The sequence below is a fragment of the Diabrotica undecimpunctata genome, chromosome 10 (genome assembly GCF_040954645.1).
Source record: "Diabrotica undecimpunctata isolate CICGRU chromosome 10, icDiaUnde3, whole genome shotgun sequence".
Lineage (NCBI taxonomy): Eukaryota > Metazoa > Arthropoda > Insecta > Coleoptera > Chrysomelidae > Diabrotica > Diabrotica undecimpunctata.
This window is the reverse complement of record NC_092812.1, coordinates 53,792,445-53,810,106: the sequence shown is the minus strand read 5'-3', so window position 1 is coordinate 53,810,106 and position 17,662 is coordinate 53,792,445. Positions and strand designations below refer to the sequence as shown.

Below are 17,662 nucleotides of genomic sequence, written 5' to 3'. Positions count from 1 at the left end.
ACCTTCACATACAGGTATTTACGGAAATGAAAAAGCAGACCAGCTGGCTAACAAAATTCGAATGAACTCAAAACATCCTGCAAAATTTATGTATCACTGTATTAATACTTGGCAAAATTAGTGGGAAAAATTAGGTACTAAATTAAATGTAATTTGCCCAAAAATAACTAATGTCCTGGAGACTCCTTTAAACAGAAGAAACCAAGTAATTATTAATCGTTTAAGAATTGGCCATACTGCCTTAACATACAAATACCTATTAACCAAAGAACCACTACCTATCTGCTCCAGCTGCTCTAATCCACTGACTGTGAAACACATCCTGCTTGATTGTCCTCAATTCAAGGAAAAAAAAGATCCCACGGATTCACAGATGATGATCTCAAGACAGTTCTCACCAAAAAATTTCGACAGTGTTAAGCTATTTAAAAGACATCAAGTTATTCAATTTTATTTAATGTAATATTTCATGTATTTGTTATATCCACTAATAACCCTGCGCGGTTGATGTGGTTTTGTGTTTAAATAAAAAAAAAAGTCTATTATTTATTGATTGCTTTTTAATCATTTCACATCAACATTTATCTATTATGTGGAATTGGTATACAAATCATAAAAAAATATTTTTTGTTTAAGTACCTTTCCATTTATTGGCTTACGAGTTGCCGTTAACTAGTCCTTCACTGTACTTGGTTATTGCTTATGTCGGATTTTATGAATAAAACTTTTCTTTATACAGTCAAATGCCGTACTTATTATAAACTCTTAAATAATTTCAAAATATATCAGTAGGTAGATAAAAAATAATTTAAAACAAAATTCATCTCTATAATAATTCAAGTATCTGCAATAAACGTTTCATATTTTGTTGAAATCCTTCGCATTGTTAGTTTTCCGTAGCTACAATTTGCATGGGACAAAATATGTCATCTCTAAATCCGATTATCGACTGTCCTATCAATACTATGCACCATTTCGATTTCTAAATTATCCCTGCAATGCTTCACTAAAATATAAAAAAACTTTACCTTTAACTTCAGATAAAATCGAATTTTAAAAATGATTTCTTTTTCAGATGCTACGAATTATGCTCATTATGTGTTTAATACTATGAAACAAAAGCAAACTGGCAAAATAAGTTTTGAGGTGAGAAAGATATTTTTTATTTGCATGTGTAGTTTGTACATAGCATTTTTTATAAGTATACTTTTTTGGCTGAATATTTTAATTGTAGTTTTAAGAGATGGTGGATATTTACTTAGTCTAATGCATTTATTAGATTAAATATGGTACAGGGTGATCTGTTTCCGGTAGTAGACCAAAATAAATGTCTGGTATGATTTTGTAAATATTGGAAAAATTTGAGAGCATTGATAGAGTACTTTTACTTAAAAATATTCCAAAATCAAGGAAGGCTAGATGCAGCACTATTGAAAACTACCTTCGGTTTTAAATGCTTAAAAATTGGATTTTTAAGCAGTTTTCCAGGATGTAATTGAAAAAGTTTATGCTTTCGTATTAGACAACTACTACGTCAAAAACTGTAATATAGTGTCTGATTGAAAGTATCTTATAAGAATTTGAAAGGTTTTGGTTGTAATTCAAAAAACTTTTGATTTATTGCATAATCATTGACGAAACTTGGAAGAAAGGAACTAATAAAGGAAGGCGGAGACTCCCTATTGAATGCCATACAAGAACTAATAATGAACATATGGAATAATAAACAACTGCCACAAGACTGGAATACCGGAGTAATTATCCCACTACATAAAATAAAAACTATCGAGCAATAACGCTACTAACTGTGGCATATAAAATACTGTCAAATATTGTGTATGGCCGATTGAGATCATATGCGGAACAAATAGTTGGGGGATATCAATGTGGTTTCTGCAGGCAGAAGTCCACAATAGATCAGATCTTTGTCTTGAGGCAAATCTTGGAAAAGACTTGTGAATTTTATATAGACACACATCATTTTTTCATTGATTTTGAGAGTGCCTATGATAGCATACATCGAGAATTTCTGATCCATGCACTGAAAGAGTTTAATATTCCAACTCAACTAATTGATATAGTAAAAGAAACACTTAAAGGACAAAGAAAATTCGAATTCAAAACGCACTAACAGCTAGAATCAATGTGAGAACGGGCCTACGACAGGGAGATGCCCTATCCTGTATTCTATTCAACATCACATTAGAGAAAATAATTAGAGAGTCAAAAGTCAACACCAAAGGAACAATAATAACAAAAAGTGTACAAATATTGGCATTTGCAAATGATGTTGATATCATAGCTAGAAGCGAAAGAGAGATGATAGAAGCATTTAATGCGATAGAAAGAGCGGCACAAAACAGTGGCCTAAACAATAACGAAATAAAAACCAAATACATGAAGGTCAGCAAATCGACAGGCCAAAGAAACCTACAGAATCTGACAATAGAAGACTATAACATTGAAAGCGTGAAAATTTTACATATCTAGGTTCACTAGTTACCGCAGATAACAATGTCAGTGAAGAAGTTAGGAGAATGAAATCGTAGGCTTCCACGGCCAGAGTCAGAATTATAGTTTATTCGTCTTCCGGGTTTGGACCGTGTCATTTGTGAGTGACCCAAAGGTGGGTTCATCTCGACGTTTCGCTACAATTGTATGTAGCTTCTTCAGGAGAACAAAAAAGAAAAACAAGAGACAGGAAGATGGGTAGTTAGCAACGGTAACTCAGTTACTCAACGCAACCAGAGGCGAATACTAACTACCAAGATGGGCATTTGGTCACAGTAACTCAACTACTCAACGCAGCCAGAGGTGAAAACCAAATGCCAGGACAGGGATTCACGTCCAACAGCTCAGAACACTAACGCGTCGAGAGGCAGGGAGTGAATCCGACGATTACTCCGCTACCGCTCTATTTATAGTCGCGGTGACCTGTCGTGTCGGGACGTATCGGCACACTCCGTGGCGCGAACGTCAAGAAGCGCACGCTGGCCAATCATGTGGCTGCATCGTGGTAGCGGGACCGGACGGCGGCTCTAGACTGAGATTCCAGATGGGAGACAAGTAGTATCCTTCCTCTCGATTGATATTATGTGGATTTTTTCGGATCTCTAGAGATTCGCGGATTTTCCTGGAATAAAAGAAGGGGCTCTTAGAAATAATATGGGTTTTTTCGAATAATATGGAATGACCGGTTTCTTGGCAGTGTTCTGCAACTGCAGAATGGGAGAAAAGACCTGATCGAATGCATCTTTGATGCTCTTGAATACGAGTTTTGACGGAACGACCAGTTTCGCCAATATACACTTGTCCACAGGAACAAGGAATAGAATAGACACCACAGGAAGATAGGGGCGGTAATGGGTCCTTAGGAGAGGGTAGATATTGTGAGATTTTCTTGGGTGGTCGAAAAGTAGTCCTGATACCTTCTTTGCGAAGAATTTTGCCAATCCTATCAGTGACACTTCGAATATACGGAAGAAAAGCCACAGGAGTATTACCCGAAGATTCTGAATTTGTCGTCCTAGGGTGTAAAGGGGGATGTAGATGTCGGTGTGTAATATTTTGAATTGTGGACTTGGAGTAACCGTTGGCGACAAGGGTTTTTTGCAGATGGCCAAGTTCTTCTCTAAGGTTGTCAGGTTCAGAAATCGAAATGGCCCGATGGATGAGAGAGTTGATCACAGAATTCTTTTGGGCAGGATGGTGGTGTGATGAAGCATGTAGGTAACGATTCGTGTGAGTCTTTTTTCTATAAACAGAGTGACCCAATCGGCCATTGGGCTTGGAGGTGACTAACACGTCGAGAAAGGGAAGGGACCGATTATTTTCTACTTCCATTGTGAATTTTATACTCGGGTGTTGTGAGTTAAGATGATCTAGGAAGGGAGAAAGGGTATGTTGACCATGGGGCCAGATGATAAATGTATCATCAACGTAGCGGAACCAGACTTTTGGTTTTAAGGGGTAAGATTCTAGGGCTAAAGACTCAAAGGCTTCCATGAACATGTCAGCAATGACAGGGGAAAGGGGAGAACCCATTGGTGTTCCAGATATTTGTTTGTAATCTCTCTCTGTGTATGTGTATAACATCAATATATTATTGCCGAGGCTATGGACATTAAAAACATAATACCAAAGTTTGCGTAAATAAATCCAATATATTTGCCAATATAAATCTAAACGATTTGTTTTTAAAATCAGTAAGATTTATTTATTTTTCATTTGATTTGTTTTTAATTCATCTAATCATATATCAGTTTATCCTCAGAAGATCTATCTTCGAGGTTTCGTTGACCAGATGCTCGTGTGGCTAACGCAGTGAGCAATTTTTTATAAAAATGATGATGACAGTAAGTTCATCATGTCGTTCTTCTTTGCAGCTGTAACAGTCCTTATTGTTGGATAGAGTGGTTCTTGTATTATGTTCAAACCGCAATTGGCTTACCAACATTTTTCTTTTTGGAAAATAAACATTAAAAAAAAGGGGGTTGATCGCTTTAAAATCGAAACCATCCTATTTTAAGCCAGCTAAAGTTGTATCCAATAGTAGTTACTTTCCGGTTAGTAATCATATTTTTTATATATGGTGTGCTCACTGCAACTCTTGATGTTGCATTTGAGTCAACACAAACCTGGGGTCTTTTCATTTGGAGACTTTAATTATATCAATCCACTCGTCTGGACGATAGATTACAACGTGACGTCTGCAGAAGGGGTACCCGATCGAAGAAAGTTTTCTTTGGGAAACAGTGCATTAGACTAATATAAAAAAGGTATCTAAAAGTCCCACTTATTTATTTATTTTTTAGAGAAAGTTCCTGGCAATCCTGTATATCTGAGACTTTTCAAAGGATCGTAGTATGAGCCAAAACAATTCTTACTACGTTGAATAGTATTGTTTCCGTATAGCGAATTCTACTCGGAGCATTATATATTTTCATTCTTAGAAATCTTCGTATAATAAATTTTAAAAAGAGATAAAAACGTAGTCTTCAATGAAAGCCGGTCGGGAAATATCTATTTACCTCTAGGATTGAATGCTTGCCAACAAGTGGGAACTTGTTATATTGGCTTAGTAAGCTCTCTGTAAATAGTCAATTTATTGTTTTTATTACAGGCGATTTTTATAAAACCCCTTCTTTTGTGTTCAATAAGAAAAACTAAACAATTTTATCGCTAAAAATTTCTGAGAAAAAAAACCGTTTTTTAGATTGGTGTAGCTAGTTTAAAAACGATTTATACGAAATATATGTACTTCAGGATTGAGGTGTCTCTTCTCAATTTTGTAAAGCAGACTTCAGTTTTTTTCAGCATTATCATCAAATAATGCTTCTTGTATTTGTCTAACCTTAAAGAATACTAAAAGAAACTTTAATTTCAATTTGTTCTAGAAATGGGATTAGAGGTTCTTTACCAGACAATTTTTTAAGACTCCATTTATAAAAAGAAACAGTCTAAACTGGAGATATTGAAGGATCTGAGTAATTAATATCTACTTTATTAGGAGTAGAAGCAACAGGTTGATCTACATTTTCAGATAATGTACCTCCAATTTCAACAAATTGTTCTTTAACTTTTCTTCCTCTGTAGTTGTTGCCTGCAGACGGGAGATTCAACTAGATAAATGTGTTAAGAATAAGGCTTCTAAATCTCCCTCAGTCACTCGACGATTTTCCAATACGATATCATGTATTTTTTTGGCGATTTCTGGTGTTATTGCTGATTTTACACTTCCTTGACTTGAAGGGTCTTCAAGGCTTGTATGACCAGGTTTAAAATCAGCAACCCACTGTACTACTTGAAAGCAAAGAGTCCTTATATACTTTTACCATTCGTTCATTAATTTTATTTACTTTTAAATCTTCGAAACATAAAAATTTAATCACTGCAAGATACTTGATTTTTTCCATTGTAAAAAAAACTGTGACACATCCATACTAAATCGCTGGTAAGCAAAGAATGAATTGACAGATCGAAATAAAACTTCACATACGTTTATTTGAAGAGTAAACTAATATAACAAAAAAAATCTAGACTAGTAGCAACGCCTCATCTTATCGAAGCGCAAAACTAATTGACCGTCCTATTATTATGCTGTTAGCTTACTATACTATTTTTGAACAGAGAAAATTTTAGATATACAGAAATAATAAATTACATATTGATGTATTTCAGAATTTATCCGAAATATTTATTAAATGCATACAAAACTTAAATTTAGTTATGTCGCAAATTTAGTCTCCAATACCTTGCTCTTTTATTTTGTTTCCAGAAAGTGATATAATAATAAAACTATATCCGTGTTTCGCTTGTAGCATAATACTTTTCTAATATCAGCGATCTTTGTATAGTTGATAGGTATTGTTTCTGGATAAACACATTTTGTTGGCAAGTCAGGCCTGATCTTACGAATTTAAAAATAGAAAACGTCTTTGTTGGTAATGTCTTTAAAAGTAAAGGGATTATTATTTCTAGAAGACACTATCATTTAGAGGTATTCTTATATTGCATATATTCAGTCGCTTCTTTTTACGAGTGTATTAGTATATATTTCAAAATTCTTGTCAAATGGTACCTGAGGTAATGATATATTTTCAAAAGGCTTGGAAGCATTTTACGCTTAAGGAAATTGCCCCTTTTTGACCCTATTTTAGCCTGAGCATCCATCTATATATATATATATATATATATATATATATATATATATATATATATATATATATATATATATATATAAATATAGAGTATATAACGACGCTAAGAATACAATTCTTTGGTAGGTAACTTTCGGGAAAGCGTCAAGTCAAGGATTGGCTAGAGATGGTATAAGCCAGTTTGGTGTAGAACTTTATTCTAAATGTGAAATTTTCGGTGATAGGCTGTCACCTTCATCAGCACCTAAATGGAAAACTTATTTAGTACAAATGGTGGAAGTTAACATTTAAAAACCTACATTGAAAATGTTCAGTGGTCCTAGTGGCGAAGAACACTGTCATAAATATGTTAAAAATGTTAAAAAATACATTTAAAATTTTCAATATAAACATTACAACACAAAAGGGTATTTTTACAAATATAACACAAAAACATTTAAAACCCAACAAAAACTGCATCTTCATGTTTAAGGTAGAAAAGAAGAATTTTTATTCTTTTTTGATGACAATGTTTCTGATTTCTGTCAATACCTAGATGTCATATGTAACAAGGTTATATTTACATCTGCACCTCGTACAATAAAATGGAACTTGGAAATAATCTTTTAAAGAACCAAAATAGCAGGGAAATGAAGTCTGCTCTCAAGTGCAGGCAGGTCATCTGTGTATGTTATGGTAAGTTACCTTCATTTTTCAACCTGTTACATCTTGTCAAGTCCTGCTGAAGCAAAAAAGAATAAATACAACTTAAGTTTTCAACATCTTTCTTACAGTTCATAGAAGAGCTGCAGTTATGGATGTAGCACATTTCTATGAAATTTCTCTTAAAATGGTTATCAACTCTTTTTAGTACTTCCACATTTTCATAGTTAGCAATGTGTCCAGTATTCTTAATATGTTAGCTAAAAGCTGTACTAGTAGACTTCCTCACAACATCACTCTTGTGCAAAGCTATTCTTTTTGAGAGTTTCTGGCTGGTTTGACCGACATACACCTCTGAACAGGCACCACATGAAATAGAGTTAAGTTAAGTTAGTCCCAAAAGTTACCTACCAAAGAATTATATGTATATAAAGTATTACTTATTTATTTATTTAACGATGATCCATTTAGACCAACCATACTCACTACGCGGCCCGTGGGCCGCACACGGCCCTCGGAGCGATTTTTCGCGGCCCTCAGACTGCTAGGCAGTAAAACAAAATTTGCGAGTTATAATGTAATTATGTTTCTATTTATGTATTTAATCAGATTACAGTAGTGTAGAGCGGTGCCATGCATTGTACCTCATTTCGCAGTAGTTATCTTTACCCCCACCACAGTGGCAGTGGCCGGCCAGTAAAGATGTTTTAAAACCTTGTGGACCTCGTAAATGCGCATGCCCGAAAAAATAAATGGACCCTAAAAACATTTACCCTTTTAATATGAAGTAGTTAATGTGGAGAGTGTTTTCACTGGAGCAGAAGCCGAATATGTATATTGAAGAATTGTCAAATAAAGATTTTTCCAGCGTTCCTTCCGTTGAAGCACTGTTTGATGAAAATCCAGATGAAATTCAAGAGATTTATTTCTGTCCTACTGAAGCTGTTAGCAGATCTAAAGGATGAAATGTCTGTGAGGTTTAGTGACTTTAGGAAGTTCCAAGAACCATTTCGCTTGGTGGAAAATCCATGGTCAATAACAACAGCAAATGTAGCTCATCTTTCTATTTTTGGATACGAAGCTAGGGATTTGAAAAATGAGTTAATTGATCTTCAGAATGATACAGAGCTCAAAAGTATTTTTGAAGAAAAAAAGAAGGAAAAAGCTTACTCTAAGTTTTGGAAAGCAGTTGAAAATGACAAATTTCCTAACTTAATTTACTGTTCTCAGAAATTGTGTATTTTTGCATCAACATATGTCTGTGAATCTACATTGAGAACGTTGAAAACATTTTGAGAATTTCAGTTTCTTCCCAACCTGCTAACATAGATACCATTCTATAGAGCTGTGAAAGATTTCGCCCGTCGACTTCAAAGAATTAACAAATTCGGGACTTGCCATTCCTGGAGTCAAGTAAAAGACATTTTCCTACTTTTTACATGCAGAACAGTCCATACAATTTATAATTATATTGTTTTTACGCAACTTGTAATAGACTTACGTTATAGTCATATAGTTTTAAAGTGATTTCATACCACCACTTGTACTTGCGGCCCTGAGGAAAAATTTTATTTTAACTATTAGGCTCTCAAAGAAATCCTAGTGAGGATCCCTGATGTAGACCCTACGTGGACAGTCTTGTGTTATATGTTTGACCGAATGTCTCACATCGTCACATTTCTAGAAAGCCGAATGGTTTAGCTAAAATACACAGTAAGCTATGGATTATCAGCTATGAAGCTAAGGTCTTCTTCTTCTTTCTCTTTACAATCAATTCTGATTGTTCTTTGGCTGATTAACATCTCTATTGAAGGTTATCACTCCATATTTTGCGCGGTCGTCCGATACCTACTTCTTTTGCCGATTGGTGATTTATCTCTTGCTATTTTGACGACACGGACCACCTCCATTCTGCTTATGTGGTTATTGCATTTTTTTTCTATTTTGTGTCCGTTCATTTATACACTGTAAGATACATTTTCTTCTAATGTCTTCACTTCTCTTTCGATCTCTCAGCGTATTTCCTGTAATTCTTTTCAGTACTCTCATCTTTGTCGTTTCCAGTAGCCTTTGCGTTGTGGCTGTCTTGGGTGTTATTTCTGGGGCACATTTCATTATTGGTCTTAGATGATCTCTAAGACTCTGGACTGGAGATAATATTGTCATATTAAATTATTTTGCTCTTATGTTAAATCTGTGGACCAGTCTTTGCAGAATATCTTCATTTAGGGCTATCAATATTGCGTCGTCTGTGTAACAGAGTATTTTTATTTCTTTGTTTCCCATTCTGCATCCTCTTCCTTTGTTAACGTTTTTGATGATTTCATCCATAAACAAATTGAAGAGCATTCCAGTTTGTTGTTTTAGTAGATGTTTTCGATAGTTTTTTTAATATTTAGGGGAATTTCTCTATTATACAGAAGATGGATTACATCTTTGAGTCTTACTTTGTCAAACGGTTTCTTCAGGTCAATCAGACAGAGAAATGCTGGTCTATTAAACTCTAGTGATTTCTCAGTAATTTGCGTTATAACGAATATTGTATCTGTAGACGATCTTTCAGTACGAAAACGCTGTTGTTTATCTGTTAAACTTACCCTCTGATTTATTAGCACTTGTAATTTTTTTTTTAGTTTTAGCGTAGTATTTAACAAGTTTATACCTCTGTAGTTTTCTGACTGTTTTTATCTCCTTTTTTGAATAGTAGAATTAGTGCGCTCGTTCTCCATTCTTCTGGTATTTTATTGTGTTTTATAATTTTATAATGAAGCTAAGGTATGGACGTGTATTCACAAAAACAAAAGACGCATCTTTATCATGTAGCCTTTTGTGTCCAAAGTTGAACATAGGTCTTCCCTAATTTCATCCAGGTCTTGAGGTTTCTGCAGCCAATTTCCAAGCGATTCTTTTGACGTCGTTTTTCCATCGTCTATCTCAGCTTCTTCTGTCAGCTCGTGGTCTCCCCACTGTAATTTTTGGGTCAACCTCCCGTCATTAATTCTGACCACATGGCCCGTCCAGTTCACTTCAGCCATGCTATGCCCTCTATGGCATCTCTGACGCCTGTCCTTCTTCTTATTTCTTCGTTACTAACTCTGTCTCTGAGAGTCAGTTCAAGTAAGGAACGTTTCATTCGTCTTTGGGCTACTCTGAGTTTGGTTACTGTAGCCTGGGTTAAGGAAAGTATTTTGACGCCATAAGTCATGACTGGAAGCACACATTGGTCGAACATCTCTTTCAAATCATTTGGCATGTTGCTCTTGAAGATGTTTGATAGAGCTCCTTATGCAGCCCATGCTAAAGTGATTCTTCTTTGCAGTTCAGCAGTTTGGTTGTCCCTAGAAATTTGGATTTTATGATCTAAGTATTTATATTTATGAACTAATCCCATTTTGTTGAAGTCGACATTTGGATTTTCACGGAATTGCTTATAAAGAGGAAAAAGAAGAAGAAGAAGTATCTTTTTGTAGTCTTACGGTCATGGTTGCATTATTTTATATATTCGTGATCAGTTAGTACCGATAATTTATGCGACTTTCCTCCAACGCTCTCATTACGCTGTTAATTTCTTTCGTATCGAATGCTTTGCGAAAATCTACGAAAGCAATGACCAATGATCGGTTGTATTCGATGAATTTGTCTATAACCCTTTTATGCAGTGGAGGTGGTCGTTGTTGCCAAAGTTTTTCAGCGAGGAACATTTTGTAAGCACATATACCGAATGGAAAAACCAGTCAGAACAGCTACCATTTCTTTAGAAATGTATAACTTATAAATAAATAAAATAATCTCTCTTATAAATAGGTCCGTTTTATCATAAATGGGCCTTAATAAGAATTTACAATTTTTGTTTTATGGCAGGTATGTGAAAATATGACTTTCAAACATAAAAATATTTTCAAACTAAGAAATAGATCGATTTTAAAAATTGCGTTTTAATAAAAAAACAGTTTTAACTACGTTTAACTTTTTATGTGAATGTGAATCTGAAGCGATTTATTATTAAACAAACATCGGTTGAATTATGATGCAGTCCTATATCAGTTGTGATCGATTTAGTATAAAATGAAATATTTTTATACGAAATGTTTGTTTACCGGAACAAATCGCTTTGGGTAACAGGTTTATCCGAATCGATTTCACACGTATCTTATTATAAATTAATAGAAATTTATGGAATATTCAACAAATTATAAATGCTGGTGTTATTTTGTATGTTTAAACTATAAAACAGTTGATAGTTGAAGTAGTGTTATTTTTCAAGAACAATTTTAAGAAGCACAGCATATAGAAAGTTTACTTAATTTACAGAGAAACTGGAGACATTGCTTTTATCTAACTAACTTTCCACTAACTACTTTAACTTCTGGAAATTTTAACCAAGACGCGCTATCAGGATTAGTAGCAACTTTGATTCGCCTATTTTTTGCCATTAAAGCAAATTTATTTTTTTATTTTACTTCTTTATCGATCTTTAGTTAAAAATAATAAACTTATTAGTTACTTATTAATGTGTGAAAATCATTTTCTATTTTCTTTTGTGTTGATTTTTAACTTTTTGAAAAGACTTCTTTACTAATACTAATACAGTCAATAAGCATTTCCTTGTAAGGACTAGCGAGTATTATGTTTTATATGTTAGAGGTACACACAAACAAACTTATATGGAATCATCTGACATTTTAGATTATTTCAAGCGAATTTTAAAAAATCAATATACTAAGTCAAAAAATATTTATTTTAAAGCAATTTAAATACATAAATGGATTAAGACATTAAGACATAAATGGATGGGTGACAAAACGGAAACAGGAGTGGAACGAACACATTGGTAAAATGACAGAGGATAAGATAGTACGAATAGCACGAGATAAGTCACCAAATGGACGAAGAAGTATTGGCAGACCAAGAAAAAGATGGTGCGATAATTTAAACAATTTAGGAGGCTAATATTGAAGAAGAAACAGGCTTTAAAGCCTACATACAAGAAGGAAGAAGAAGAAGAAGACAATTTAAACACCAATATATAAAAATAAAGAATATCGAAATCTTGGTAAAGCTGTTCAATAGAATTTATGATACTGGTTACATTCCGCGAGAATGGCTGCAGTCATCCTTTGTGATAATCCCAAAAACAGCTAATGCCACAAAATGCAATGAACACCGCTTAATCAGTTTAATGAGTCACTTGCTGAAACTCTTCCTTAGGATATTACACTCAAGAATGTATAAGATACTAGAAGAACTTAGCGGGTCAACACAATTCGGTTTTAAGGGAGGACTAGGAACAAGAGAGGCAATTTTATGTTTGAACACTTTAATACAAAACTGTTTAGATCAACGAAAAGATGTCTACCTCACCTTCATCGACCACGAGAAGGCATTTGACAATGTTAAACATGATATCATGTTGGAACTACTACATAGGGCCAACATTGACCAGAAGGAGATCAGAATTATTCAGAATCTATACTGGAACCAAATGGCAAAGGTGAGGATTGATCAAGACCAATATACGGATGAATTTGAAATCCGGAAAGGTGTCCGCCAAGGCTGCATACTCTCTCCGATGCTTTTTAATTTATATGTTGAAAATATATTTGCGGAAGCATTAGAAGACACGGAATTAGGCATTAAGGTGAACGGCATACCAATTAGCAACCTACGCTATGCGGACGACACAGTGATTATAACTGATAAATTGGATGATCAGCAGTTATTACTTGATAGGGTGAATAGCATAGGTAAAAAATATGGCCTCAAAATCAACATTTTGAAAACGAAATATATGGTCATTAGCAGAAACCCTCCAGAAAACCCGATAATATGCATAGGTGACGATCGCATAAAACGCGTGAAAACTTTTAAATACCTTGGCACCACAATCAATGACCAATCGGATCCACAACAAGAGATAAAAACCCGAATACAAATGGCAAGACAAGCTTTTGTGAAATTCAGACCGCTTCTATGTAATCAAAACCTACATTTCGAAATACGCTACAGAATGGTCAAGTGCTACATATGGTCCATCTTGCTTTATGGCATGGAAACGTGGACTCTGAAAAAAACATCTATCAACAAACTTGAAGCATTTGAAATGTGGTCATTAAGAAGAATGATGCGCATACCTTGGGTGGATAGAGTTCGAAACGATGACGTCCTTAAGAGAACCGGCGTGGAAAGAGAACTCTTTAAATTAATTAAAAAACGCAAGATTGGTTACCTTGGGCACATATTGAGAGGAGCAAAATATGAAATACCTCAGTTAATCCTACAAGGGAAGATCGAAGGTAGGAAAGGAGCCGGCCGCAAACAATTATCCTGGTTAAGAAATATTAAAGAATGGACAGGAATACACAATACAGGCGAACTGTGTCACGCCGCCAAGAACAGAATTCTAGTAATGAGATAGTCGCCTACGCACTTTGGTGTATGGCATGTTAAGAAGAAGAAGATATAAAAATTAAAAAGCTCGATAAATTCTTAAAATAACAATTTGAACCTATTTTTTCTAATGTTAATAGTATCAAAAAAGACAAAGGATGTTCGATCACCAACAGGGAAAAAAGAATGGTCAATCAAATTATCCTGCCTTAACTGATATTATTAAACTATATGGTCAACAGTATGATGAAGATCATTTGACTTTTCAACAGGATAGTGCTCCCATGCATTATGTTTTACTTCTTCATTAATACTTACACCGACATTTTCCACGGCATTGGATTGGGAGAAAAAGCAGCATCCAATGACCTCCTCAGTCACCAGATTTGTCTCCCTTGGATTCTTTTTAATAAAGACACCTAAAAAGTAAAATCTATAGAACACCACACTCATCTTTAGAAGATTTGTGCCAACGAATTGTCAACTAATGCAGACGAATCACACCGCAAATGCTTCGGAATGTGAGAAAACGTTTTAACCAGACAACGAATAAATACAAAAAAGAGGGGTAAACAAGCCTTTTATTATTCAATGTTTTTCAACCACTTAGATTACACTTAGACACTCATAATTCGTCTAGAAAATCTCTATAACATAGTTAATCAGTCCTACAAATTTTATTAAAATCGATTTTACAAATTTCGCATAATAATTTTGCATTCTAAATTTTTTTAAAAGCTTGCACCACAAAAACTAAACGATATAGAAGTTTGCCAATAAAAACGGACTTAACCTGTCTAAGGTACTTTATGGAATTAAAATCGGATCATTTGGACGGTCTAAAGCGAGCCCTAAACGGAGCAACAAATTTGTTTAACTAGTTTGTACATACAAATAACACTACATCAAGTTTTAAAACTACACGTTCATACTAGTCAGATAAAATATGTTTAATCAAACATATCGGTACAAACTTAATTTCTTCTTCTTAAAGTGCCCTCTCCTCAATGGAGGTTGGCTACTACAATTTTAAACTCTTCTCTATCTTCAGCTGTTCTTATTAGCTGTTCAAAATTTAGCCCTGTCCATTGTCGGATGTTTCTGAGCCACGATAGTCTTTTCCTTCCTAGGCCTCTCTTTCCCTCGATTTTTCCTTTCACTATAAGTTGGGCATATTGGTACTTATTATTTCTCAGTATGTGGCCTAGGTATGATGTTTTTCTAACTTTTACTGTGTTAAAAAGTTCTCTTTCCTTGCCTATTCTATGCAGCACTTCTTCGTTTGAGGTATGCGATGTCCATGAAATTTTGAGTATTCTCCGGTAGATCCACATTTCAAAGGTCTCCAATTTATTTACGGTTGATGTTTTAAGGGTCCACGTTTCAACTGCATATAGAAGAGTCGACCAGACGTAGCATTTTGGTAAACGTAGTCGAATTTCGAGTTTTATTCGAGAATCACAAAGCAGTTTTTTTATTTTTTCGAAAGATTTTCTGGCCTGTTCTATTCTCGATCTTATTTCTAGATCAGGATTTAGGCTGCTATCGATCCAACATCCCAGGTACTTAAATCTATTGACCTGTTCTAAAATGTGCCCATTTATTGTGCAAGGTTGAGGTACATTTAGGTTTTTTCGGATTGACATCACTTTGGTTTTTTTAATGTTTATTTTCATACCAAATTGCTCACAGGTCGAGTTGGTCTTGTCGATGAGTCGTTGTAGACCTAAGTCGGAATCCGTAATTAATACTGTATCATCGGCGTATCTGATACTGTTGATATTTACGCCATTCACATTGACTCCATCCTTGGAATCCTCCAATGCTTCTTTAAATAGAAACTCGGAGTAAAGATTAAACAGCAGAGGCGACAGAACACATCCTTGTCTAACTCCCCTCCTAATTTCTACTTCTGCGGATGTGGAACCTTCGATCCTAACTCTGGCGTTTTGGTTCCAGTACAAGTTTTTTAAGAATTGGATGTCTTTTCCATCTAAACCGACTTCTTGCAAACGTTCTAATAGTAGGTCGTGTCTTACTCTATCAAATGGTTTTTCGAAGTCTATAAAGCATATAAATATATCTTTCTGTTGGTCGTAGCATTTTTGGGCGAGAACTAGTAAACTGAACAGGGCTTCTCTCGTTCCCATGCCGGCTCTGAATCCAAACTGATCGTCTCCGATTATTGTTTCGCACTTTCTATAGATACGATTATGTACGATTTTTAGTAGGACTTTTACTGCATGACTCATAAGGCTTATCAGACGGAACTCATTGCAGTGTTGTGGGTTTGGCTTTTTTGGTAGTGGGATGAATATTGACTCCAGCCAATCTTAGGGTATTTTACCTGTATCATAAATGCGGTTGAATAACAGGACAAATATTTCGATATTTTCTTCGCTGATTAATTTTAATGTTTCTGGGTATATTCCGTCTGGACCTGGGCTTTTATTTGTTTTAAGATGATTAATTGCATTTATGATTTCAGATTTCAGAATTGTTGGCACTTCGTTGTTATTTTCCAATCTTGGTTTTTCTCGTATGTCGTGAAAAAGAATTTTAATGTAGTTTTCCCATTCTTTCAGTTTATCTTCCGTTGATTCTAGCAGTTTGCCATCCGTGTTCAGCATGGTGTGAAAAGTCGTTCTCTTGGTAGTCGATGTAAACTCTTTTACCTTTTTATGTAAATTAAAAAAATCGTGCCTTGTTGTAGTTCTTCTATTTCCACGCATTTTGTTTCCAGCCATTTCTCTTTTGCTTCGGTTATTTTTTTTCGAATTATTCTATTTAGTCTTTTGTATTCTCCGTCCTTGTCATTTTTTCCTTTAGATTCTCTTCGTTTATTCATTAATTGTAAAATCTCTTCTGTCATCCATTCCTGTTTGTTATTTCTAGGTGTTACTTTTAGATGTTTTTCCGTTACATTGTTCATTTGTTTTTTAATAGTTTTCCACAGAACGTTTATGTCATCGTACTCGCTAATTCTATTGTGGTCGATATTTCCTAAATTTTTGTTTAATTCTTTATTTACTGTCTGATGTATGGTGTCGTTTTTCATTAATTGGATATCTAATAGTTGGTGTTGAGGTTTTTGTTTCTTTATTAGTTTCCATCTTGCGCGAACTTTTGCAACAACAGGATTATGATCGGAATTGATGTCAGTTCCAGGGTATGTTTTTGCACTGATGATTGCATTGTGATATCTTTTGTTGACCAATATGTAATCTATTTGGTTACGGATTACTCTGTTTTCATTGTGTTGTGGTGAAGTCCAAGTGTACAATCTGCGAGGGTGTAATTTAAACCATGTATTTGTTGCTACCATGTTGTGTTGTTGGCGGAATTCGGTCATTCTCTCTCCCCTGTCGTTCCTTGCTCCAAGTCCGAAGTCTCTGATGAATCCAGAAACTTTTCCTCTACCTAACTTAGCATTAAAGTCACCTAAGATAAATGTTAGGTATGCAAACGGGTATGCGCATACCTAAATATCCGTGTAGCTCAACAATTTGTTTGTGCATACTAAACGTTCAAACTCCAGAACTTAAATCTGCAGGCTTTGATTTTTTGTTGGAACGACAGATCGCACAAACAAGTCCGTGCATGTAGTGGTACGACGAAATTTACGATTTGTTATTTTTGGTGGTTCATTGAGCAACAAACAAAATGAGTGATACAAGAAATTATTCTAAACAATTTATAACCGAATTCATTGAGTTATACAGAGAGGAAAATTAAAAGTAAAGAGTACAGCAATAAACATCTAAGAAATAGTGCTTATGATAGGATGATTGAAAAATTAAAAGAAATAGAGCCAGTCGCCGACAAAGATATGGTGGTGAAAAAAATTAATTCTTTACGAACAGCGTTCAGGCGAGAATTGAAAAAGGTAAAAGAATCAAAAGTGTCTGGTACTGGAACTGACGAAGTTTACGATCCACGTTGGTGGTATTTCAAATTATTACTCTTCACAGAAG

The 17,662-nt window shown here is 34.7% G+C and overlaps 1 protein-coding gene across 1 annotated transcript in view; it reads left to right on the top strand.

Annotated features, from left to right (window-relative positions):
* LOC140452084 (A-type potassium channel modulatory protein KCNIP2-like) overlaps positions 1-17,662 on the top strand; it is a 294,909-nt gene that overhangs the window by 229,989 nt on the left and 47,258 nt on the right. The window contains exon 4 of the mRNA XM_072546140.1: positions 1,076-1,146. Coding sequence (XP_072402241.1) covers positions 1,076-1,146 — 71 coding nt within the window. The remainder of the gene's footprint in view (positions 1-1,075; positions 1,147-17,662) is intronic.